The sequence below is a fragment of the Ailuropoda melanoleuca genome, chromosome 8, assembly GCF_002007445.2.
Source record: "Ailuropoda melanoleuca isolate Jingjing chromosome 8, ASM200744v2, whole genome shotgun sequence".
NCBI classification, from domain to species: domain Eukaryota; kingdom Metazoa; phylum Chordata; class Mammalia; order Carnivora; family Ursidae; genus Ailuropoda; species Ailuropoda melanoleuca.
In genome coordinates this window covers 30,771,469-30,796,858 of record NC_048225.1, presented here as the reverse complement: position 1 = coordinate 30,796,858, position 25,390 = coordinate 30,771,469, and the positions used below count along the sequence as shown (strand labels likewise).

The 25,390-nt window shown below is 33.8% G+C and overlaps 1 protein-coding gene across 1 annotated transcript in view; it reads left to right on the top strand.

Moving 5' to 3' along the window:
- Positions 1-7,757, top strand: part of CNTN5 (contactin 5) — a 1,363,322-nt gene extending 1,355,565 nt beyond the window's left edge. Inside the window, exons 24-25 of the mRNA XM_034666129.1 lie at positions 2,527-2,695; positions 7,291-7,757. Coding sequence (XP_034522020.1) covers positions 2,527-2,695; positions 7,291-7,394 — 273 coding nt within the window. The 3' untranslated portion in view covers positions 7,395-7,757. The remainder of the gene's footprint in view (positions 1-2,526; positions 2,696-7,290) is intronic.
- The last annotated feature ends 17,633 nt before the right edge of the window (positions 7,758-25,390 follow it).

Below are 25,390 nucleotides of genomic sequence, written 5' to 3'. Positions count from 1 at the left end.
ACAATTTCCTGTATACCTAAAGATAGCTGTCATCACAAACGCCATTCTGTAGATGTCCAGATTTTCAAAGTACTCCATGGACTCCTTATTGTCAATAACTATTTCTGACATGTCTTGATAACTACTTAAGCTTCTCAGTTTTCTCATTTTCATTCATCTTTATGAAATCAGGGTTTTAAAATGAGCCAAGATTCTCTCAAACACCTAAGAGTAACCATTAATTTAATGTATCTTTTCACTTACTGACTCATAACATCACATCTCCCTGGATGTACTGGTAAAAGCCACATTTAATCTCAAACTCCTTTTGCTACCATTGACTGGTTTTTTTCATGCTTTAACCTTTTGTTTCTAAATCTCAACTGATCCACAAATTTTTCTTCAACTCCGAATTTTACAGCAACATTAGATATGCATTACTAGCTACATTTTTCTTTGTCATAAGAATTATAATTTATTGAACCATAATAACAATGTCCTCTAAAATAGTCACCCCCTGCCAATCCTCACCAATTTATGTACTTCCCCATTGCCGTGAATTTCTTTCTAATTACCTCATGTGGATGATCAGAAGTCTCACTCATGATACTGCTACAGTCAACATAAGAATCATAAATTTTGATACAATTGTCATTTTTTAAGCTGAAAGGACCTGCTGTGGGCATGTTCTGAGAAATGTTTCTGATTCCCCAAATCTTGACCAAGTACCACTCTGTGCATTGCTATATCACTGAATACATTTCCTATGGCAGTATATATCACACTTCACTGCATTGGTATCTGTCCCCACTATTATATTGTAAATGCCATGAGGGCAGGAACCATGTGGTCTTGTTCTGTTATGAATCTCCAATATATAGCACTGTGCCTGGCCTACATGATATGCCCAATAAATATTTGATTATACTCATCACTTTGCAACTACATTGAGGCTATGGCTTCCTTCCCTATAAGTATTTCAATACATATAATTATTGCACATGCTAAATACTTTAGAGAGAAGTTATTTCTCTCCTGAGACCCTGAAGTAAATTTAAATCTGTGAAAGATAAAGAAAGTGAAATGGAGGGACCATTTATTATCAGAATGCAAAAGGGAGGATCAAGTACAGGCAGACTTCAATATATGACAAGATTTCTCTACTAAAGTTTTTTTTTCCCCCTCTATATAGGTTAGTGAAAGGTCAAAACACATTTTTATAAGAAAAAAATATAAATTTTTATCTAGCTTCCTAAAGCATCTTTTATGATGCCATTGAAATACTGACTATTGACAATGAACAATGATGGCAACAGAAGTAGCTTCCTCTTAAGTTTACCCCGTACCAGGTCTTATAATGCGACCAGATTTGCCCAGACAGAAATATGGAGATTGTATTTTGTTTTATTTTGTTTGTAGGAGATTGTTTTGAATCCAGATCTGTAAGTAGAAACAATATAATATAGCTTTGAAGCAGGTCTTAACTTATCTTCAGAATTCTAACCTTCTAAGGCAATTTCTTCCCTAACAAGCCACATGATCTTGTATAAATTGCAAAAGTCCTATGATCGTTGCTTTCTGATATGTAAACATAGGAAAATTCTATGTCCTTCTTAAAATGCTTTTTATTTATTTATTTGAGAGAGAGAGTGAGCAAAAGAGAGAGAGAGCACAAGCAAGGGGAGTGGCAGGCTGAGGGAGAAGCAGGTTCCCCGCTGAGCAAGGAGCCTGATATGGGACTCAATCCCAGGACCCTAGAATCGTGACCTGAGCCGAAGACAGATGCTTAACCAACTGAGCCACCCTGGCACTCCAGGATAACTCTATGTCCTAATTTGTAATTCTGAAACCATTTCCCATGAATACATGTTCTATTCTAGTTCTACGGACAGGTGTCAAAAAAACTTTACTATCCAAAGTATCCAAATGCCAGTTCACAGAAATAAATAGAAACACTAAAATTTTAACTTTTCAGTGATTTCCTACATTGTTAAATATTTATTGTTGATATAGTTAACAAACTATCTCTTTAGTCCTTTGAATTTGAAGATGACAGCTGTGAGTATTCCCTTGGGATACTATTCATTTCAATAACCAATAAAAGACTGTAGAGATATGCCTCCTCACTACCTACTGCTCTAGTCTCATGTATCACCATCCCCGTATGTCTTCTGTCTATTCCGTACCCTAATGTTATGGTTTCTTATTGCTTAGGTGTATTTTTTCATTTTCTCTTACCTTTTCCTAGAATTCTCATCCCTTTCTCCAACTGGCGAACTCTACTCATCTTCAGATACTTAGCTCATGCGTCACCTCCTCTGAAAAGCCTTTCCTAACCCACAGACAGAATTAAACTCTCTCTTCCATATTTCCATAGCATCTTATGTACACTTCCACTGCTGCATATAGCACATACATTGCAGTTACTTACATATGTCAAAGCCATAGGCTTCCTTAGCTCAAAATGTGACATATGGTAGTCAATCAATAAAGATTTGGAATCCTCATTTGAATATGATATGCTTAAATCTCTGTTATTATTTCCAGGTTTTTTATAGGCAAGAGAGCCACAGCAACAGTCAAGTTATTGAAACACAGAAACCTCAAGCAGTAGTACCACTGCCGGATGCCGGAGTCTATATTATTGAAGTTCGAGCATACAGCGACGGAGGGGATGGGATGGCCAGTTCCCAAATCAGAGTACCATCCTATTCAGGTAAGTTTCGACATAATAGGCTTAATGTGATGACCACCAACAATGTTAAATAGTGTAAACCTCACCAAAATTAATATTATGGATTCCATGGATGTAAACTTTGGAAGGGTCTCATTTCTCACTCTGATTTCCATGCCATCCTCCAATTAATAAGAACAATGGCGTTATGTCCATAATTGCAGAATTTCTACAAATCTAGAAAGGATTTTTCATTAGAATGTTTCATTAGAATGTGCTTATTTTTGAAATTCCCTTGCCTATCCTGGTCTCAAGCAGTGCCTTGCTGGCCATTTGGGCTTTGCAATATTGCTTTTAAACTGCCAGTGCACTATTTAACATACCTATTTCTCTATTACCTTGATTACTTGTATCACTAGATAATGGAGAATGAGGTTCAGAAAAGCTTAAAAGAAATGCTTTTTAAAATTAAAGTTGGATCATATTTATTGATTTCAAAATAAATTGTAAATTCTATTAAGTATCATTTTTTGTTCTTTTCCAGGTTTATTGAGATATAACTGACATGTAACATTTTGTAGGTTTAAGGTATACAACTTGTTGATTTGATACACTTATAACTGCAAAATTATTACGACCATAGCATTAGCTAACACCTTCATCACATCACATAACTGCCATTTCTTTTTGTAGTGAGAACATTTAAAATTTACTCCCTTAGCAACTTTCAAGTGTGTACTACAGTATTATTAACTATAATCACGATGCTATACATTAGATCACTGGAACTTATTTGTGCCTCATTGTTTTTATTAGCAGTATTAATAATTTCTAGCTTTTACTGAGCCCTTATTATGTGTTAGGACTGGTCATCAGTCTTTTTTTTTTTTAAGATTTTATTTATTTATTTGACAGAGAGAGACAGCCAGTGAGACAGGGAACACAAGCATGGGGAGTGGGAGAGGAAGAAGCAGGCTCCCAGGGAAGGAGCCTGATGCAGGGCTCAATCCCAGAATGCCGGGACCACACCCTGAGCCAAAGGCAGACGCTTAACGACTAAGCCACCCAGGCGCCCCCTGGTCATCAGTCATACATCATCTTATTTAGTCTTAGTAATAATTATATGGGGTAATGGCATTATTAATATTTTACAGAGAAAATTTACGTAACTTGCCTAAGATCACACTAAGTGGAAGAACCAGGATTTGGACCCAAGCATGCTTGTCTCCAAGGCCACATATCTTCACCACTACCACCATTATTACACCAGCAAGGAAGTTAAAGGAAGAGAAATTTTATAAATTTAGAAATGAGTAACCATTCCACTGAGGTAGTCAAAAAAAAAAAAGATTTAATAAAGTATGCACGTCTCTCATTAAGAAAATATTAGGCAATCTTCCCTAAATCCTTGAATAAAAAATGTTTAATGTCTTTTAATTAATGGGCAATTATGAGCATTATTTATTGAGTAATCATTCTCAGCAGAATTGTCAGCCTAAAGGGAAGTATCCAGTGATATCATATAGGACTCTGCATGTGGCTTTGTTGCATTCAACATATTTATCAATTTGGATTGAGACCAGGGGCATTGCATATGATCTTTTTTGATGCCACAAAAAGTGGGATTGAAGGAAAATATAAGGAAGAAAATAATTAGAATGAAACTTTGAGGAAAAGCTATTTACATAATATTTGATGAGTAAATTCTTACATAAAAATACAAGATGAAATAATGGATATTATTGGGACAGTTGATAAAATTTGAATAATGTCTGTAGATTAGATAACATATATATATATCAATAATTTACTTTTCTTAAAAAAATTGTGGAGTGGCTATATAAGAAAATGTCTTACTTTTAGAAACTATACATTAAAGTATTTAGGGGTAAATGTATATCATGTCTGCAACTTACTTTCAAATGGCTCAGGAAAAATGTATGTATTTATAGAGAGAATAATAACACAACAATGAGGAAACAAACATTTAAGGAAACTGGATGAATTCTTTGCTCTATTTTTACAACTTTTTGATGCATCTAAAATTATTTCAAAATAAAAAGTTAAAAATAAAAAAATATAAGATATAGGAAATCTGACATTTTTCAAAAATTCAGGTGAAAAGATCTAAGAATTAAATACATTGTGGCCTTATTAAAACTTAATACACTTTATGATTCATTTATAAAAGTATAGCTTCAAGAGCAAAAGAGGTAATAATGTCTCTACATTGATAACTACAACTGGACTGTTCAGATGAGGGTGTTAAATTTTCAAGAGTGCCTTGAAAGACTAAAGATTATTTCTGAAAAGTGAAAAAGATGACAGATTTCTTCTTGTATCATAAGACTCAAATTTCTAAAAACAACAATACAATGAGCATTTATTGACTCCTGATCATATTCTTGGCATTACATTAGGTATTTTTCACATATTATCTTATTTTACCCTTTCAGCAAACTTCTAAGTATTCTATTATTTCTCTGATTCCCCAACTCTAAGACAACCATATTGTAAAATATCATCTGGACAATATCAGCCCCAAGTTTGAAAGTACTTATAAAGACATTGATTCTCCCATTGTACTGCACTTCTATTCCATGAAAAACAAATTGTCAACTTTTGTTTTAGTTAAAAAAAAAATGGCTAGTGCAACCCATTTTCTGAGTTTTATTGAAATTCATAATATTGTCTATCTCAGACCTATAGAAAATGAGCAATAATTGGTTTTATTCTCACCATTTTCCAAAAAACAAAAGCCCTAAGAAGTTCAAGGACTTGCTCAAGTGAAATAGCTAGTTGGTTTGCAGCTGAGACTAGAACTTAGTCCAGTGTTGTTGCTGTTGTTTATGTTTTGTTTTGATTTGCTATACCAAAATAATGTTTTTGCTTTGTGGATTTTTTGTGAAAGTTGTGATATAGCCTCTACTTAGCATTCTGAAAGTGAGATGTTTTTGTAAAAGTGTCATGTTAGTTGATTTAACAAGGACTCAGCCACTCTCAAATAAATAGAAAAGATGTTTTCACAGTTTTTATTTATTTTTTTAAAGATTTTATTTATTTATTTGACAGAGATAGAGACAGCCAGTGAGAGAGGGAACACAAGCAGGGGGAGTGGGAGAGGAAGAAGCAGGCTCATAGCAGAGGAGCCTGACATGGGGCTCAATCCCATAACGCCGGGATCACGCCCTGAGCCGAAGGCAGACGCTCAACCGCTGTGCCACCCAGGCGCCCCTCACAGTTTTTATTTATTAAGAATACATATACCACTCCAGTGAGGCTTTGTCATCATGCCTTTCTTATAGTTCACATGCGGCCATGCACTTCACAATAATTCATTTTATACAAGGTGAAATTCATGTTACATTCTCCAATATGTTGATTAAACTTCTATTAGTGCCGTAGATATAAAAATTTTTAACGGAAAGATTTGCCACTGCTCTGTGTGTGTGTGTGTGTGTGTGTGTTTACCAAACAAATCCCCCCCTCCCCGCTCTTAAATAAACATCTGGAGAAAAAAATTTGGACACTATTTCCATAACAAAAATCACAATCAGATTCCATTAACACTCAGCTCTTGCCAGAGAAGATAACTTGACAGAAGGATGATCCCAAAAATTGGGTGGTACCTTTATTTTTTGATTTATCTATCATTAAGGTTTTAATTAAGGCCAATCATAAGAGCATCTGGTTTTTACTAATCCCATCTTGATGACTTGAAGCATGTTCTATTATCTAAGTTCCAGTTCCCTCATCTGCAACAGGGAGATAAAAACCATACTTACTTCATAGAAATGTTGTGAGGATTGAATAAGATAATATGTATAAAGGGCTCAATACAGTGCATTGCATATAGTAAGCATTCATTAAATATCGATCATGATGATGCTACTTCAGAATTCTGACTTGAGGAACCAGTAACCAAAGTTAAGCCTGAGGGTATTAATTAGTTTGTGTGGAGCTTGTTATGTGGAGCTATTAAAAATACTTCAAACTAATCTGTTCAGATCAGTATGTTTAGTCAAACAGCCACCTTAAAACATTAACTGCATACAATATTTTGTTCCCCAAAAGAAGAATTTCTCCTGGGTATAGGTAAGAGTAATGAAAGATGGCTCTTCTTCCTTTGGCAAGTTTGGTATGAGAATCTAGAATTTAAGCCTGTTCAACCAAAACAATCAAATAAATGGAGAATTCATAAGTAAATTAAATAATTTAAATAATTTTATTATTATCAAATTCAAACATTGACTGAAGTAATGGAATTATGAATTCTTATTTCCACAAAATTTGCTAATTATTCTTGCTCCCTTTCCTTAACTATACGCTATAGAAATCAGCTTATCATTCATACCTGAAATTTGGGATGTTTTCCATCAGTGCCTCATTAGTGAAAATTACACTAAATCTCCTGAGTAGATGTATTTTTTAGATGTGACATAGCCTTTTAACACAGTTTTCATATAGAATTCTGCCTTCCATATAATTTTTGGGAGCCCCATACAACACCTTGTTTTAATAAGCACACTCTCAACAGAAACAAACCGATGTTGCACTCCTTTGTCTTACATACCAAAAACCTATCTTCAGCAAAATCAAAATAATTTGCTCCATTTAATGCTTCTCTATTTTCACAGGTGGGAAAGTCACTAGTGCTCAGTCGACCCTCCACACACTCTCCCCATCTTCATCATCGGTAACATTGCTTTTGGCATTGATGATTCCCTCAACCTCTTGGTGAAAACTGCAGACTTACCTTGCTTTGCTTTGCTTTAGCTTGAAAATAGCGGTGAATAGAGTGTAGTGTAAGTGGAGACCCAAGACACAGAGATGAGCTTTAAAAACTTGGGACTACACATGGTGCAGGAGGTTGGGGGGAATATTACTTATCCATCAGGTTTCTCTTTGGTTGTGTAAATGAAGAGGACAGTTCTTAGTCCAATAAAATATGCAGATTGTATGTAATGAATTTCTTGTAAGCAAAGGTAATTTCTGTCAAATGTATTCTTTACCTTTTTTAATATGTTGGAATTTGATTTTATATCTGATGACCCTGAATGTGTGCCATCCATTTGCTAAGTAAGTAGTCTCTTGCAGATCTGTTTCAAACACAAATACAAAACTTAGAATGAAAAGTTTGTTAAAGATTTTGTCTACTGTGTTTCATTTTCCCTTTGGCTAACTATCCCAATTGACAAACTGGTAGAAGATATGAAAAAAAATACTTCAGTTGAGTGATCCATTATAGAATAAATATGCAAAAAATTTTTTGAAAGATATTGTGTTACTGCATAGTGAAATAGCAAAATTTGTCGATATGCTATTCTATATGCATCCCTAGAGCAAGTTATTTGGATAGGGAATAAGCCATTTACGTTAGTGCAAGGTAAATAGAAAGTGAGTCCAAATGAATTTAAGTGCTATTGTTTTTCATTAATTACTATGTTATTTAGCTGCAAATATAATAAATGTTTATTTTTAATAAGAAAAGATTAAAGTCACACAAAATATATGGTCACTAAAAACTGCAGTCACTGATATGCCTGCAAGGGTGCTAACTTGAAAACAAAATGAATACAGGACAGAGCTTTCTCATTTTCCCACCCACTGCCAAAATAGATGTTGAATTAAGTCCAAGGTTTTCTTCTAATTGCCAACAATTTTAAGGACAATGAAAATCTGTTGTGCATATAATTATGCATACATATATAGTCTATGAATTAAAATGTTTCAAGCATAACAAAAAATTTTGATTTTTTTAACACTTCCATGCATCACATACCACTTATAAAATGTTACCAACTATTAAAATAGAAAAGACCTCTTGAATATATTGATTTTTTAATTAAGCTCTGGAAACATAGCCTCAGTACATGGCCCCGGCTAGTCTAACTAGCCATACACTACTTGGGAAATGTTCCCCATTTGCTATTTTGGGGAGTCACTATGAACCAAAGTGATGCTAGATAGTTGGATATTGAAGTGAAAGTTTTCTACTTGATGATATATAGAAGTCTCAACTGCCACAGTTCACATAACACACAAGAAGATGTCTGAAGGGATAATAATTGCAAAGTCAGATGCCAAAAAAGAGCTTGGAGAAACTAGTTTTACAGATGATGTTAATATGAAAACAAAAAGTAGTTTCTTTTCTTTTATAAAACCTAAGCCTGTTAATTCTGTTTGTAGCATCCTTAAAAGCAAGAAAAATGAAGCAAAATTTAGCTCACACTGCTGGCTCTATAGGTTAATCCCTATAAATCAGGATATATTGGGATTTCTGTTCTGGATATCTAAAAGATTGGTTTCAGAGCCACAGCACAACTATTTAAGTTGGTTACTCATTCTGTTTGGGAGGAATTATGTCCAAGATACCCCTAAACAAACAAGAAGTGATATAAAAGACTATCTTTAGTTAACAGATTATTATAGTAAATTACTACAGATGGTGAATATTGAAGTCTGTGAATAATAACAACCAAGTGGCCTTCTTTGAGCACCTCCTTTGGAGTGGGAGAGGCTGGACTTTGCAGATAGAAGGATATGAACTATTTAGCACAAAATCATGCATCTGGGAAAAAAAAGATGCAGCAAGAATATTAAAGAATAGACAATAATTTCTGCTTCATATTGTAAATCATTTTCTTTGTTTTCCATGATGTTTTATACTAGATTTAGTGAAGGACTTTAAGAATCAAGTTATTACTGAAACTCTTATAAAACAAAGCTCAATAAATATGTCAATGTATGGCAAATTCAAATTAACCAAAATTCCCAACTAGCTGATGGATGGAACACATCTGATAGAATATTTACATGTAGAATGTCTGATGTATACATACAAGAATCAGAGATAAGGGATGTTTTTACTCAACCTGCACAGAATATGTATTTTGCATCATAAACCTATAAAAAAGGGTTTTAAATGTTTATGTACTTATGTATTACATACTTGTTACTTTGTAGAAAGCAGAACAGCATTCCTTATCAAGGTACATTATTTTTCAGCTGCAGTCCCAAGTGAGCTTTTTCTTGGTTGAGATAGTAACCACACAGTCTAAAATCACTAAAGAGACTGTATTTTTGTACAATGTCAATTGAACTATCAAGGAAAAAACACTCCTCATAATTAAAAATTTCATGAAGTGAATGTTTTGCATATTCAAATAAAGGTACTGTGGACTTCATGTCAAACCATTAAATATATTGTATACAATCGGTATATATACTATATATAATGGTATATATCATCATGTGGAAGGCACAGTAAGATAATAGTTCTGTGTACTGTTCTTGTAACATTAGCTCTTTTTAATAAATAATTCTCTTTTTATTGACTTTTATCTTCTCTCCTGTCAGCTACATGAATGACTTTATTTCATGCAGACTACAGTATGGTAGGTCATGATTATGGTAGTGTTTTCATGCTGAAAATATCACAATGTTAGTACTTTGCATGTTGCTATGATTTTAGGTTCAAAAATCTCCATAGATGTCCACGTTAGTGTCAATTCAAAAAGTGGAAGCCATGTCAAAGAATAAACCAAACAAAGAAAAAAACAAATGGGATAAATTTAGGATTAGACTCATGATTTATTTCTTCTTTGGAAAGGAGACCATCAGTGAGTTTTATAAAGAATTTGTTAAATGCATAATTATGCTTTTATTAGAAACGGTCGGTCCCAATCTATCCTAGGTATAATTCTCATAGAGTTACTCACTCTTTGTGCTCCCTTAGCACCTTGTATAAATTTCTGTTACACCAGCAATCACATGATTTTACAATGATTTGCTTATGAATGCTTCCCCTCTACTGTCTAGGTTATGGATCCTCTAAGGGGGACTATATTATATCCATCCTAGGATTTCTTTCATCAATACATAGCACAGTACCTAGGACATATCAAGCAAGCAATTAATTGCATTTAATTTAATGTTGGCCTTAAAATTTTCCTGTAAAGTAGGCTTCCTACATCTATGTAATTGTCTAAATCACCTGGGAACCCAAATCTCAGAATTCTGATTCAGTAGGTCAGAAACTAGGGAACCTTACTTTCAAAATCTCCTAAAAAAATGATAGAACCCTACTGAAGGGAATTTGGCAATCACTAATAAAATTTTGCATGGATTTACCCTTTGAGTTAGCAATCACATGTCTAGGTATCTATCCCTAAGAAAGACTAGCAAAAATATGTAATATTAAGGGAATAAACAAGGTGCAAAATGATGAATAAATTCTTCCTTTGGTGTAAGAAGTGGAAAAATACATACATTGCTAATACTCTTTAAAAGAAATAATGGAAGAATAAACTACAAACTAATAAAAATTGTTGCCTATTAAGGAGGGAGAGAATGGGATATAGGAACAAATATGCAACCAAGATATTTCTCTATGTACTTATTTCACAGTTTTGACTTTGTTACTACATAAATGTTTTACATTAATTTAAAAATTAAAACGAAAAAACAAAGCAACTTCAGAAAATAAGAAAAGTAGAATATATTGAAACAAACTATGTGTCGACCAAATGGTTAATAAGTTAAAGTTTCTCTTTATAGAAGAATTACAACCACATAGATAAGTACTTCAAGTCAGTTTTTGATAGTACATTCCTAATGGGACATACATACCAAGGACAACACACACACCCCTAGCATAACTAGTATAATTATGTTTTAATTGGCCAATATATTAATACAAATGTTAAAGTATTAGAGAGTGAATTTTCAAGATAAAAGAGATACATCTGTAAAATCAAATTAAATAAAACCTATAAACTTTGATTTAGAAATATCAGTATGAATTCATAGTTCATTTAACTTTTTCTTATAAATAACCTATTTTTAGCTTTGTTCTACAAAAGTCTAGAAGAGCAATGAACACAGTTAATGGAAAAATAATACAAATAAATAAATAACACACAAAACGTAGTCTCCAAATTTCATTTATCACCAAAAGGAAATTTCTTGGAGAAATGGCTGATTTAAGGTCTCAGGAAATGTATGAGATGAACCAGGGATGTCTTACTGTGCTTATAAAGACTGTCATTTAAGTGGAGACTTAAACACCTACCACTAGCAAAGATGGGATAACTTGAACTCAGAAAGAACAATGACAGCAATTGATAGAAACACATGTAATATCTACAAATCTGTGATTTCATACTAATATACACACAAATAATTGGTTATCTTTGCTGGATGCAAAATTCATTATTCTGAGAATTGTTTAAAAATATTAAAAAGGGCAAGAATTGAGTATTCTGCCTTTCCTTTAAGAACTGTATCTCAGGATAATCAAATTGTTGATGAATATCATATTAAAAAATAATAAATTTCAGTTACTTAAAAAAAAAGAATAGCTCTACTTTATACAAAGAATCACAGCTAATAAATGCAAGCGCAATGATAGAATTAAAAAAAATTTACTCAGGCAATGATTCTTGGTAAATGTTAAAATCATTAGTTAAAATGCTGATTAAGAACAGTGCAATAGGGGCGCCTGAGTGGCACAGCGGTTAAGCGTCTGCCTTCGGCTCAGGGCGTGATCCCGGCGTTATGGGATCGAGCCCCACATCAGGCTCCTCCACTGTGAGCCTGCTTCTTCCTCTCCCACTCCCCCTGCTTGTGTTCCCTCTCTCGCTGGCTGTCTCTATCTCTGTCAAATTAATAAATAAAATCTTTAAAAAAAAAAAAAACAGTGCAATAGAAATTTCAGGCTGCCATTATCTGAACCCACTGATTTTAACATCACTGAAAAGGAGACACAGAAACATTAATGCGATAGAATAGGTGGCAAACAGCACTATCTCTTCAATATTCTTGTTATAAAATATTTATCATGAACCTGAGTTTATCAAAGCTTTAGCTTTGAAAGTAATATTACACTGAATGTTAACTAACTAGAATTTAAGTAAAATTTAAAAAACAAAACAAAACTGTAGGCCTAATAGCAAGAAATACTGGAGAATAAAAGAACCTAAATAATACCACAGGAAGAAATCATCTAAATCCTGAATGTGGTATATTCTACAGGACAAAAGATTCAGGTCTTTCCAAATAAATGGCATGTGGATTTAAAGTAGGGAAATGAGCTGTTAAGACACTAAAATAGCCTGAGAAGCAATATCAGCAGAATGCAATGTATGGGCCTTGTTGGGATCCTGATTCAAACAAACCAATCATAAAAAGACAACTTTGAGACCATGTGGAAAATTTGAATGTGAACTGGATATTAGAATGAGAAAAGGAAATGATAATGGTACTAACAGTTACTTTTTTAAAAAGTCTTTATCAGAGATACATACAAAAGTACATACGCGTAAAATTGATATGATATCTGGAATTTGCTTTAAAATATTCAATATCTGGAATTTGCCTTAAGATATTCAATTAAAATAAAATTTGTGGAGAATATATGAAACAAGAATGGAACAATGGTTACTGTTGAAGTTGAATGATATGTTAGTAGATATTTATTATACTACTCTGAACATTTGTGTAAGTTTAATATTTTCCATAAGAAAAAGTTGAAAAAGTCTGTTTTAGATTCCTTGACAGAAATAGTCTCCTGTGAAATATAACTAAAACCTTTAACAGTGACTACAGACATATCTCTGTGTCTTGATCTTTACCACTTATCATGAAATACAAGATCATTTTCTCTTAAGATCACTTTTAATGAAAAAGGGAAACTTACACCAAATAAAATCTATTTTAATTTTCTGTGCTTTCAATTAAAAGACCTTAGTTCTCAGAAAAACATTATAACATGCCACATTGATGTGTTCTACTTCATTTTCTAATATTTATGTAACAGTAATACTGAGTCATCTTTGTAAAATATATATTGTTATTTATAAATGTTCAAGAATAAATTTTACATTGCATTACATTAAATGGATGCAAATAAAATTCACTAAATACCTGGTGGTTTCCTCACATAAAATTGAACTGCAGTTTTAATAAGCAAATTAAGCATGGCTTATGTTGCCATTGCCCACATTATGGAAAGTAGCAATATCTTCTTGACCTGAATGTTAGACTATAGTAAAAGAAGTTAGGAACCCAAGATTTATCAATATGTGATTCAGCTACAGCAGAACACAAATATTTTGAGATGACAAATTTCCTATCTTTATTCATTTTTTTTTCTAATTTTGAATTAAATCCATGAGAGTTATCAGAAAAAAATTCTATATCTGGCCAAACATCTGGATCCCCTCATCAGTAATCTTCGTGGCATATTACAAATTAACCTCTAACAAGAACCAACAACTACTTAAGAGAACATCAACGTAATATTTTAGAAATATTCCAATGCTAAACTTTGGCTCACCAAGCCCGTTTCTTCCTCTCTCCAGGATTATAGCTAAACCACACTTCCCAGCCTCTCTTTAACTTACGTATGAACAAATAACTGAGTTCCAGCTAATGGAATGTGATGGCAATGGTGTGTGCTCTCCAGCAGTATCCTGATTCATATAGCTGAGGTTTTCCTTTCTAAGAGTAATATTTTTATGCTAAAGGATAGATTTTTTTCAGACTGAAGGAATAAATCTCAATGTTTAAAAGTATATTGTAAAATTGACATATTTCTATATCAAATATATCTTATGTACTTCTCCTGATTCCCTTGGCCTCATCTGTCTTCTAGACCCTGGGATGCTTACTGTACCTCATCTGCCACCCAACTGACTAACTTCCTTCAGGTCCCCTCAATTCCAATCCATGGGACCAACCAATACCTTGACCCAGAGCCAGGGTACTACTCTTTGGCTATATCTCTCAAAGCCAGGCCAACCAGGGATACATCTAGGGCCCTCATGCATCTCGCAACTTTTGTATGCAGATTAAATGTCACAGTTCAGGACATAGGATCTGGCTTCCCAACTAAGTCTTAAACATATTTGGATGATGCAGAACAGAAATGCAAAAAGCTAATTTCCAGGGGGTGAACTTTGACTAATGGGAAATAAAAGATAGATGGAGCCAAACAGATGAACTTACTCCCCTCTTTTCTCTCCTACATGTGTCTCCAAAAATAATTTCTTCATACAGCCTATCTGGAGACATCCCACATGGCCATGCAGATATATTTGGCAAGATTGTGGCCCCATCAAAGTTTAGCAAAAAGCAATAAGCTGAGTATACATCATCTTACCTTGCTTCCCATTTTTCCTGCCTTACTTTCTGTTTCCTTTACTCATGTTACCCTAAGATTGCACCAAATCTATTTACTAGAGAATCTGGCCTGAGACAGTCCCTACTATTTATTAAAGGGAACCATGGCTCTCTGAAAAAATAATTGATTTGACATGTGGGGCAAGAATTACAGAAGATAAGCCTGCATTATCTAGTAGTGTCGGAAAGCAAGGGAGAATAAAAAGACAAATGATATCATGATAAATGGACATAGGATCCACCTTGAAAATGTTCCCAGTGGAACGTGGAGAATAAATAAGATTTGGAACTCACCACCTGAATTTACTGATTAATTTTAGTATCACTACAAGTGAGACAATCATATGCTGTTGACCACCTCATACGTAATATGAAATACATAATGCCACTATAAAGTATTATTCATTAAAAAACCCTGAATTTAATCAACTTCTATATCTATTAGTTGCAGAAATCATAGGAAATAGAAAAATCTGTTTATGAGGCCATAAAGAAGTAATTGGCCAAATATGGAATGTGGGACACTCTTCAGGATAGTGATCCATTTTATTTCATAAATCTATATCACTAAAAAAATAAGGGAGAAGTGGGGGTTCCCCTTTAAATGAAACACAGAAACTTAATAAATTACAAAGACTTTGTTCAAATTCTGATTCAAATAAACATTTATAATAAATGACATTTGTTAAATAACCAGGGGAAATGGGGTATGGACGAGATAAAATATGATATGCTAATTTTGCTAGATGTGATAGTGTATTGTCATTATTTAGGTAATTTTTCTAGAAAAAGATGAAATGAGATGATGACAGGGATTTACTTTAAAACATTGCAGAGGAAAAGAAGGAAAGAAGGAAGAAAATTAAAAAATAAGAAGAAGAACAAAAAACTTTAAGAAGAAGAGATGTGCACCTAACAACACAATCTCAAATCATGTGAGGCGAAAACAAAAAGAAATGCAAGGAGAAACAGATGAATTCACTATCATAGAGACTTGAATACCCCTTTATCAGTAATGGATGGATCAAGCAGGCAGATAAATCAGTTAGAATATAGTTGAACTCAACAGCATCATCAATCAACTAGATGTAATTGACATCTAAAGAATAGATGATGATCCAACAACAGCAGAATACACATTCTTCTCAAGTTCCAAGATGGACCACATCCTGGGCTGTATATCACACCTGAACAAATTTAAGAATAGAAATTGTACAATGTCTTTTTTTTTTTAGCCTACAATGGAATTAAACTAGGAACAATAACAAAGATAACTGAAAGCCACCAAAATATGTGGAATCTAAATAATACACATGCAGCAAAGAAAATAATCTCAAGGTGAATTTAAAAATATTTTGAATAAATGAAAATGAAAATACAACCTATTAAAATTTGTTGGATGCAGCAAAAGCAGTGCTTAGAGATAAACTTATAACATTGGATGCATATATTAGAAAACAATAGGTATCTAAAATCAGTAATCTAAGTTTTCACCTTAGAAGACCAGAAGAGAATGAACGAAGTAAATCCAAAATAAACAAAAATAATTTTTAATAAAAAATAAAAATTACAGCAGAAATCAATAAAAGTGAAAACAGGAAAAATAGAGAAAAATCAACAAAGTCAAAAGCTGGTTTTTTGAAACTATCAATACAATCAATAAGCCTCCACTCAGGATAACTAAGAAAAGAAAGAGAGAGGATACAATTATTAGTATCAGAAATGAAAGAGGTAATATCACTATAGATCTTATGAAGACTAAAATTATAATAAAGGAATACTATGAACAACTCTATACCCACAAATTTGATGACCTTGATGAAACGGACCAGTTCTTTGAAAAATGTAATTTTCTGAAATGCATACAAGAATAAATAGACAATCTGAGTTGGCCTGTTTCTATTAAAGATATCAAATCAATGATAATAGCATCCTAAAACAGAAAGCCCCAGGCCCAGATGGGTTCACTGGTGAATTCTACTAAACATTTAAGGAAGAAATTTTACCAATTTTCTACAATCTCTTCCAGAGAAAATACTTCCAAATTCATTCTATGAGGCTAGTATATCCCTAACACAAAATCAGACAAAAATATTACAAGAGCAGTATCATTCATGAACACGGATATAAAAATCTTCAACAAAATATTAGCAAATTAAATGCAACAATATATAAAAAGAATTATACACCATGACAAGTGGAATTTACCCTAGGTATGCAAGGCTTGTTCAACATTCATTAATCAATTAATGTAATTCATCATATTAACAAGCTGGAAAGAAAAATCATATGATCTTATCAATAGATACAGAAATAGCATTTGACAAAATCCAACACCTATTCATTATAAAAACTCTCAGTGAAATAATAAATAGAATAACTTTTTTAACTTGGAAAAGAATATCTACCAAAAAATCTACAGTTAACATCATATTTAATGGTGAAACACTAGAAGCTTTCCCCTAAGATTGAGAACAAAGCAAGGATGTTTCTTCTCACCATTCCTTTTCAACATTGTATGGAACTCCTAGTTAATGCAATAAGACAAAAGGGGGGGGAAGTATACACATTAAGAAAGAAATTTTAAATTGTCTTTATTCACACATGACATGATTGTCTATGTAGAAAATCTGAACTAACCAATGAAAAACTCTTGGAAGTAATAAGCTATTACAGCAAGTTGGCAGGATATAAGGTTAATACACAAGGTTAATCACCCTTTCTATATACCAGCAATAAACAAGTGGAATTTATATTTCAAAACACAATACTACTTTCATTAGCACCTCCAAAAATGAAATAGTTATAAATATAACAAATATGTATAAGATTTATATGAGGAAAACTACAAAAACCTGAAGAACAAAATCAAAGAACTAAATAAATGGAGAGCTATGACAAAGATGTCAGTTCATCCCAACTTGATTTATAGATCCAATACAATCTCAATCAAAATTCCAGTGAATTATTTCATGGATATTGACAAACTGATTCTGAAGTTTATATGGTGAGGCAAAAGACTTAGAAAAGCCAATACAATCATATATATATATAATTATATCTCAATAATGCTGGGATGATGATGATGATGATGATAAAGTTAAAAATCTTCTTCATCCTTGGTTGGGCCTTTGGTAAATGAGAAATCTATGGTTCAAGAAGGTTATCACAGTTTTTCTCCTCTTTTCTTCTGACTTAAGCTTTAATTCCCTCCTCTCTTCCATTTTTTATAACCTATGATTTTGACCCTACCATGTTCAGAGAGGTGGGACTGGGAAGGAAAAAACAAGAAAACTTCTTACTGAACTAGCACTAATGTAAAATGACTTTCTGCTCTCTGAGCTTAGCAAGTTTAAAGCTCATTCTTTATCTCATTGACTCTTCCATGGGTTCAGAGAACACACTAGGTATATTTGATTCCAATTTCTGTATTGTGAGAGGTGTATTTTCCTCTGGCTAGTTATTTCCCCCTCAGTCTCATCATTACTCACTGTGATGTTATTTGGAAGGATTTAAAATAGCTTAAGGACAGCTCTCTCTCCTACATAGCCTACATCTGGTGTATGTGAAACACACACAAATCCTTTACTGTATTGAATTCTGCATGCACAGACCAACCCAAAGCAGTGATCTTAACTCCAGCATCAGCAGATTGGCCATCCAACTCCAAATCTTTAAATTTCTCAGCTGGAAGTTTAAAACAAAACAAAACAAGAAACAAAAACCAACTCTACAGTTTCACTCATCTGTAGGCATCACAAATTAAGAACTCTGAAAGGTCTCATTGCAGTACCTTCATTAGATAATTGGAGGTGAGGCACTCGTAGCCAAGTTCTCTTCATGCCTCTTCAAAAATCCTCTTCATGAGTCTTCCCGTCTCAAATTTTTACACTTGATGTAGGTAATGTATATTAGAATCCTGTAACTGCTTTTGGCTCTCTATTTTGAAATATCTAAAGGCTCTCTGTCATCCAACTCCCTTTGCTATCTGATGGTTATTGATTCAGTCAAAATACTTCTTTTAACATCCTATTATAAATAGGTTGAAAAAAGGGAGTGAAATAGAATTATGCTTTTAAGGAATTGCTTTGGTTGTTCTATAAAAATAGATTGTAAAGGGGGGTGGCAAATGTGGAAGCACAGAAAAGCCTATTAGAGCAGTTCAAGTGAGAAGTAATACTGACACAGACTAGAGTTGGGAAAAGAAGTTACATGCCAGATATATTTTCAAGGTAGAAGCGATAACGTTCATGAATTCTATAAGTTGTAAAGAAAAGAGAGGAATCAAGGATAACTACCAGATTTTCATCCTGAGGAACTATGTGAAAGGTATGCCATTAACTAGATAAAGACTGGGGCAGTAGATCGTTTAGAGAGGTAAGGAATTAAGAGCTCAGTTTTAGACTTGCTAGGTTTTAAGTGACTATTCCAAGTAGGAATGCCAAAGGGACTGTTGGATATAAAGTCTACTGCTGAAGAGAGGTCTAAAATCAGGACTAAAAATATGTATTTGTACATTATCACCATTTAGGAAATATTAAAAGCTATAAAACTAAATGAGAATACCTTGGAAATAAAAGTAGCTAATGGAGAAAAGAGCAAAAGATTTAGTGCTTTCAAGCACTTCAAAATTCAGATGTTAGGAAGATGAGGAAGAACAACCAAATAAAACTCAGAAGGGATGGCCACTCCCAAAGTCTCTGAAAGGGGAAGCAAAATATTTGAGTGGTCATTAGCTAAAATGGTAAAAGGCATTATCTCCATTTCCACATATTAAAAACTTAAGAATTGAGGGAGACAGCACATATGGTTGTTGGTTCAAAGTACATCTCATGCCCTGTAAGACAGCAGCTAATATACCCAAGATGTTTTCTCATCAGTGATACTTTAGCTGAGACTTGTAGAGGATCATCTAAGATTTTATAAAGCTAGCAGAAAACTCTTATTACTTTGTCAGCATATAGCAGTGTTACCCTATTTTTTGAAAGTAACAGCATTATAATTATAATAATTTTTTAACATGCCTTTATCTATGGGTCCCTGAGTCAGTCCTAGGAGATGAGTCTCATTAAAAATAAGTAATAATACTAAATTAAATTAAAAGAAAATAAGGTAAAGTGTTGCAGTACACCCAGAAACAGAAAGAGGAAAATATGTAATTTTGCTTTACTCTCTGCATTCATCTGTTTGTTCTCCAAAGAACATCTGACAAACAATGCTCATTTTAAGTTGAGTTACCAGATTCAAGCCTTAATGAGCTCCCCAATTAACTCTAACAGGGCTTTCAAAAGATGGACTTTGACTTCACCCATTTAATGAACAAATCCAATCAGCCACCCTGTTAGTGAAAATGGAAAAGAGACCCCTTTGAGAATGATAAATAACTGCAGAGGAGACTTGCAAAGCATACTACTGTAGAAGCTATTTTATATTCAATCTCACAATTGATTTTTTTAAATGGATTGATAATAGTCTCTGTCTATGACGAACCTCCATCTCAAACTCTGAGGAAATCTATCACACTGGGATTCTGTTGCCTCTCAGCTAAATCCATGGAATCAGATTCATGAGAAAACAAATGTCCATTGTTCAAATTACCTTCCTTTGATGGGAAGCTGAGGCATCACCCAGCTATATAAGTTATAGGCATGAATTTCTTGTGTAAAATGGCCTTTGGTTCACATGAGGTGGCCTTTGAATACTAATGCTGAGCAAATAGAAGCCTAATAAACTCTGTTCAAGTTAATAAAGGAACACACTGCATTATAGAATCAGAGTGTTAAATACAGATCACTGGAATGGGAAGATCATATCTTATAGCCTTTGTAAGATATTAATCGAAGCATTCCCCTAAATCCTAGTAGAATTAAAAACCATTGTTTATATATTAGTATTGAGGGACCTGACTGCTATGTAACTAGGGAAATTTGCCTGAGAAACTCCTCATCAACTCTCAATTTCTAGTTCACATTTCAACTTCTTCATGAACTTTTTAAAATTCCCCATTCCTAGTCTCTCCCTTCTCTGCTTGCACAGATTCACATCACATTAAGAGCACCTAGTCACCTACTTATGAATCTATTGCTTACTATCTGTAAACTTAATCTTTACTCTGTTCCCAGAGCATGGGTTAGTCCTGGTTCTCCCCAATCATCTCTGTAATAAATGACTGAATGGACATGACCATGTGATGTGGTGCAGTGTAAAGAATCCTGCTCTGCAGGCAGCATTTAGTTCTCAGTCCCTGGTTAAGCCTTCAGCTCTACCAAGGAAGCATATATGCCTATGCCATTCTTACTGTAGTGGACATGTCTTTTTCATAATACTTTTACTATTTGGCATATGTACATACACCCTCAACACCAACCCAAGCTGCTATGAATGTTGGTTGAAAACAACTCACAGCTGATATCTTCACCAGAGAAGAAAACTCCCCTGGCTCCTCAATCCAGACCTCACTTATTGCTGGGAACAAAGGGAAAGCAAGGATATATAAAAAGCCAGCCTTCTTCACTCAAGGTGGGACAAACTCTGTGGTACAAACTCTGTTGTACAATAGGTGAGCCAGAGCTTTCCTAAGTGTTAAGAATGAAGCCAGTCTCCAGCTAAGACTACATTTTTGCTTAGTTTTCCTCCTGTTTAGTTCTGTTTTGCCCACTTACCTCCTCCTCCAACTAATCACTTGAACAAGGATCTTCATCTCAGGTTCTACTTCAAGGTATTTTACCCAACATAGCTGGTACTTGAAGTGGTTCTAAGAAGCAGACACTACGGCTGGGATTCTGGAGTGGATGTGGAATATTCTGGCTGGATAGCAATGAAGACCAATCAGTGATGATAGGTGTTGTATTTATATTTCATGCCATGCTGTAAAGGTGCAAATGCTAAGACTTTCATCTTTTGTGAACTGTAAAGGGACACAGATGAAAGGGAAGCATTAGCTGGTACTATATTTTGGGTTTGAGAGGTCAGGGAGAAATAGCAATTATAAGGACTATGAAATTTGGTGGTTGTTCTTAAGTGCCACCGATTCATTAAAGAAAGAAGAAGACAGGTTCAAGTCTATTAATCAACAATTTACAGCAAAATGTGAATATCTGAGAACAGCATTTTAAAAGATGCTTATCTCCTGCAGCCAGAGGACAGACATAGAAAATCAATCATAGGACTTAACTGAAAGAGAAGAGCTTCAGAGAGAGTCGGATTCCCAGTCAAGCCTCTTATGTCAAAGCAAGGGCCATGATAGGGAAAGAATAGGATCATAAGGCCTATGATGGAGATGTCTGGATAAATGAAAATTGTAAGGTTATTTCAAGAATTAAATGTCGGCATCCATGGAAATCATTTAACCATTTCTAGGACATGGGATATATTTGACCATGTGGCTGGTAATATTTCTTACTTAAACAAATTAGGTCTGGTTTTCTTTTAAATCTGACCACTTTGGGAAGAACTGATTTGGAAAGATGACACAAGATGAGTGGGCAATTATCTTAATCTAAAACTTTTATAGAAGATATCTCCAGACTACTCTGTCCAATACAGTAGACTAGAACCACATGTGCCTATTTTAAATTATATTCTAAGTAAACTTTAATTAATTAGAATTTGATTTAAAAATCAGTTGTGTATTTCAATGGCCATGGTTGGCTCAATAACCACATGTGGCTCATGACTACTGCAATGGATATGGCAGTTAGAGGATATTTCCATCATCACATAATAATGCGAATTTCACAAGGTAAAAGAATATCCTTCTTTGAGAGTGATTTATAAGTATAGTCGCTAATGGTACTTAGGCCTACATTCCTCACAGACTAAAATTTAAATGAAACAATCCTCACAGAACTTTGATCTTGTTGAGTGTGACAAAAAGTGTTAGTCTACATGGTAGCATCATTAATAAGAATATCACTTACAAGATCTCTATAGTCATTAAAAAAGATTTACATTGCACTGAGTTTGCTAATTTCCATTAGGATTTTCCCTAATTATAGTAATACAGTCCTTCAGATATAATTTGAATACAGTGACAATGCACAAGCCAATTTAGATCATTTTTAATTTACTTTATAATATCATATTAATCCTTTTCCCATTTAATACTTCCTATCATTAATTCTGAATCCTGCTGGCAACTTCCTATATGTAGATTGCTGTATTTATGCCATTTGCAAATGCTCGCATTGCTTCCATGTACGTGATCTTATCTCAGATTTAATTTTATCAAGAAGAAAATATGCCTTTCCTATTTCATTTGCACTTACTCACAGCATCTTGAACAATTGATGGTCAATTGCTACTATTGGTTAGAGGGTGGACTTATTTACAGACAGGCTCTGTGTTTAGCAATATTATAAACTACAGAAGTGATGCAAAAATTTGTTTTTTTATGTTTGAAGGTGACAAGATTAATCCTATCTCTATTCTTTAATCCAATCTAATTATAAGAGCTGTTTTGTATCACCATCATTTATTAATTGTACAAATCTATATTAAACAACTACTGTACTATTAGTATGACAATTACATTCAGACTTCCAAAATCAGAACTTTTTTCCTAAAAATTGCTGAATGCTAAATTTCATTTGACTACATTTTTCATTTTCTAGCAGTTACTGTGGTGTAACAAAGGCAGGGACACACCAGATAGTAGATGTGATCCTTGCCTTTGGTCAGTAAAAGTCATAGGCAAAAATCTATAGCATAAGTATCACAAATTTACATGTTGCACATTAGGACAGAAAACTTAGATATAGAAAATACAGAAAAGCATGAAAAATAATTTCAAAAAATTAGATGAGGTAGAAAAAACTAGATATTCATATCATGGTTTATTGTTCTGATGGATGGGGAGTAGCCATGCACAATCCTTTATGTAGAAAATCTCAGAAACAATGAATTAAACAGCTTTTTCTGGAGGTCCCCTTCGAACCCACAAAATATGCACAAGTATAGACTTAACATAAAAGCTTGACCTATTGGGTTAAATAATAATTGCTTACATGGTATGATTTAACAACTACTGATCAGTGAGGCCAGGCTATGTTTTGCTGCAATAACAAATAACCTAATCTTAGTGATTTATAAGATACATGTATATCTATCAGGGGTCAGCCACTGCTCTGCTACACATTATTTTCACTCTAGGACCCAAGCTTATGGAGCAGCCTCTATCTGGAATATTGTTTGTCATGGTGGCAGGAGAAGAGAAATATGACAAACCCCACATTGGTTTTTAAAGATTCTATGCCACTTCCTCCCATACATACTTCATGGTCAACACCAACTGTGTTCTCACTTCTGAGTTTAATAGGACAGAGATGTATAAAACTCCCTTAAAGAGGGGTACAACAAAGAAACAAAATAAAATATTTGATGACAGTACTACAAGCTATACCACAAGTACCAAATTGCCAATTCATTCCACAATACACATATATATCCCTTACTGCCCTTCCTGATTGTTTTCATTTCATCATATCTTTAGCAGATTTCCATTAAAATTTAAATATGCCACTTTTCAGATTCTGAATCTGAAGGGAATTTGCAGTTTTCCAGCTGTGCTGCAACAGAGCTTTCCAATCCAGATTTAAATATCAGTATTAAAATGTCAGTAATAAAACTGATATTTTAATTTGTTCCTAACTTCCATGTCTGTTTCCTCTTTCTTATATATACCAGAACTTGGGAAGGAGAACAGAGTGACTGAGAATAGCCTCAAGCCCCAACAGCTACCTGACCATTTTATTCATAGTGTCTTGGATCAAAGAATACCTTTCTCTGTAAGGGAAAGGAATCCAAAAGAGGATTTCACATGTTTTATCCCATTCAATCCTTATAAGAACCCTGTTCAGTAAGCATTATTATTGTCACTTAACATATAATGAAACTGAGACTCAGATAAACTAAGTCAAATGCTCAGGGCAGGGATTTAAACCTATGCCCTGTCAGCTACCTCACCTTGTTCATTCCCTTTAGTGCCAAAAGTGTAAGCATCATTTAAGACCCAAATATGATATCATATTCTTATGAAAATCTGCCTCACTGTCCATCTTCCAAGCTGAGTTAAACATCATCCCTCCCTCTATTGTGTGATTATCTCCTCCACCAGCCTGTGAACCTCCTTAGGGCAAGAAAGTTATTTGTCTTTATATCCTCAGGGCTAACCACAATGTTTGTCATTGGCCTCATCATTAATATTAATATTAATAAAAATCATAAATAAATGACTGAACTATGCAGGTAGCTTCAAGCTTGGTAAAAAAAATATCCAAATCAATGGATTAAACCATATATGATACAAACACAGCTAGATCTGGATATCATTGAAAAATTTAAAGATAACGAAATGGGACTCAACTGGCCTAAGTCTTAATTGTGTCTCAATCACTATATGCTATTGTCATCTTGGCACTTTATTTTTCTCAGCTATTAAATAAAGGGGGTAAGAATTGATGATTATTAAAATCCCATCAGCTCTGAAATTCTTTGGTTCTGGGAGGAATCTCTTTATCACCAAAAGCAGCTCTGAAAGGTATATACCTGTGGATC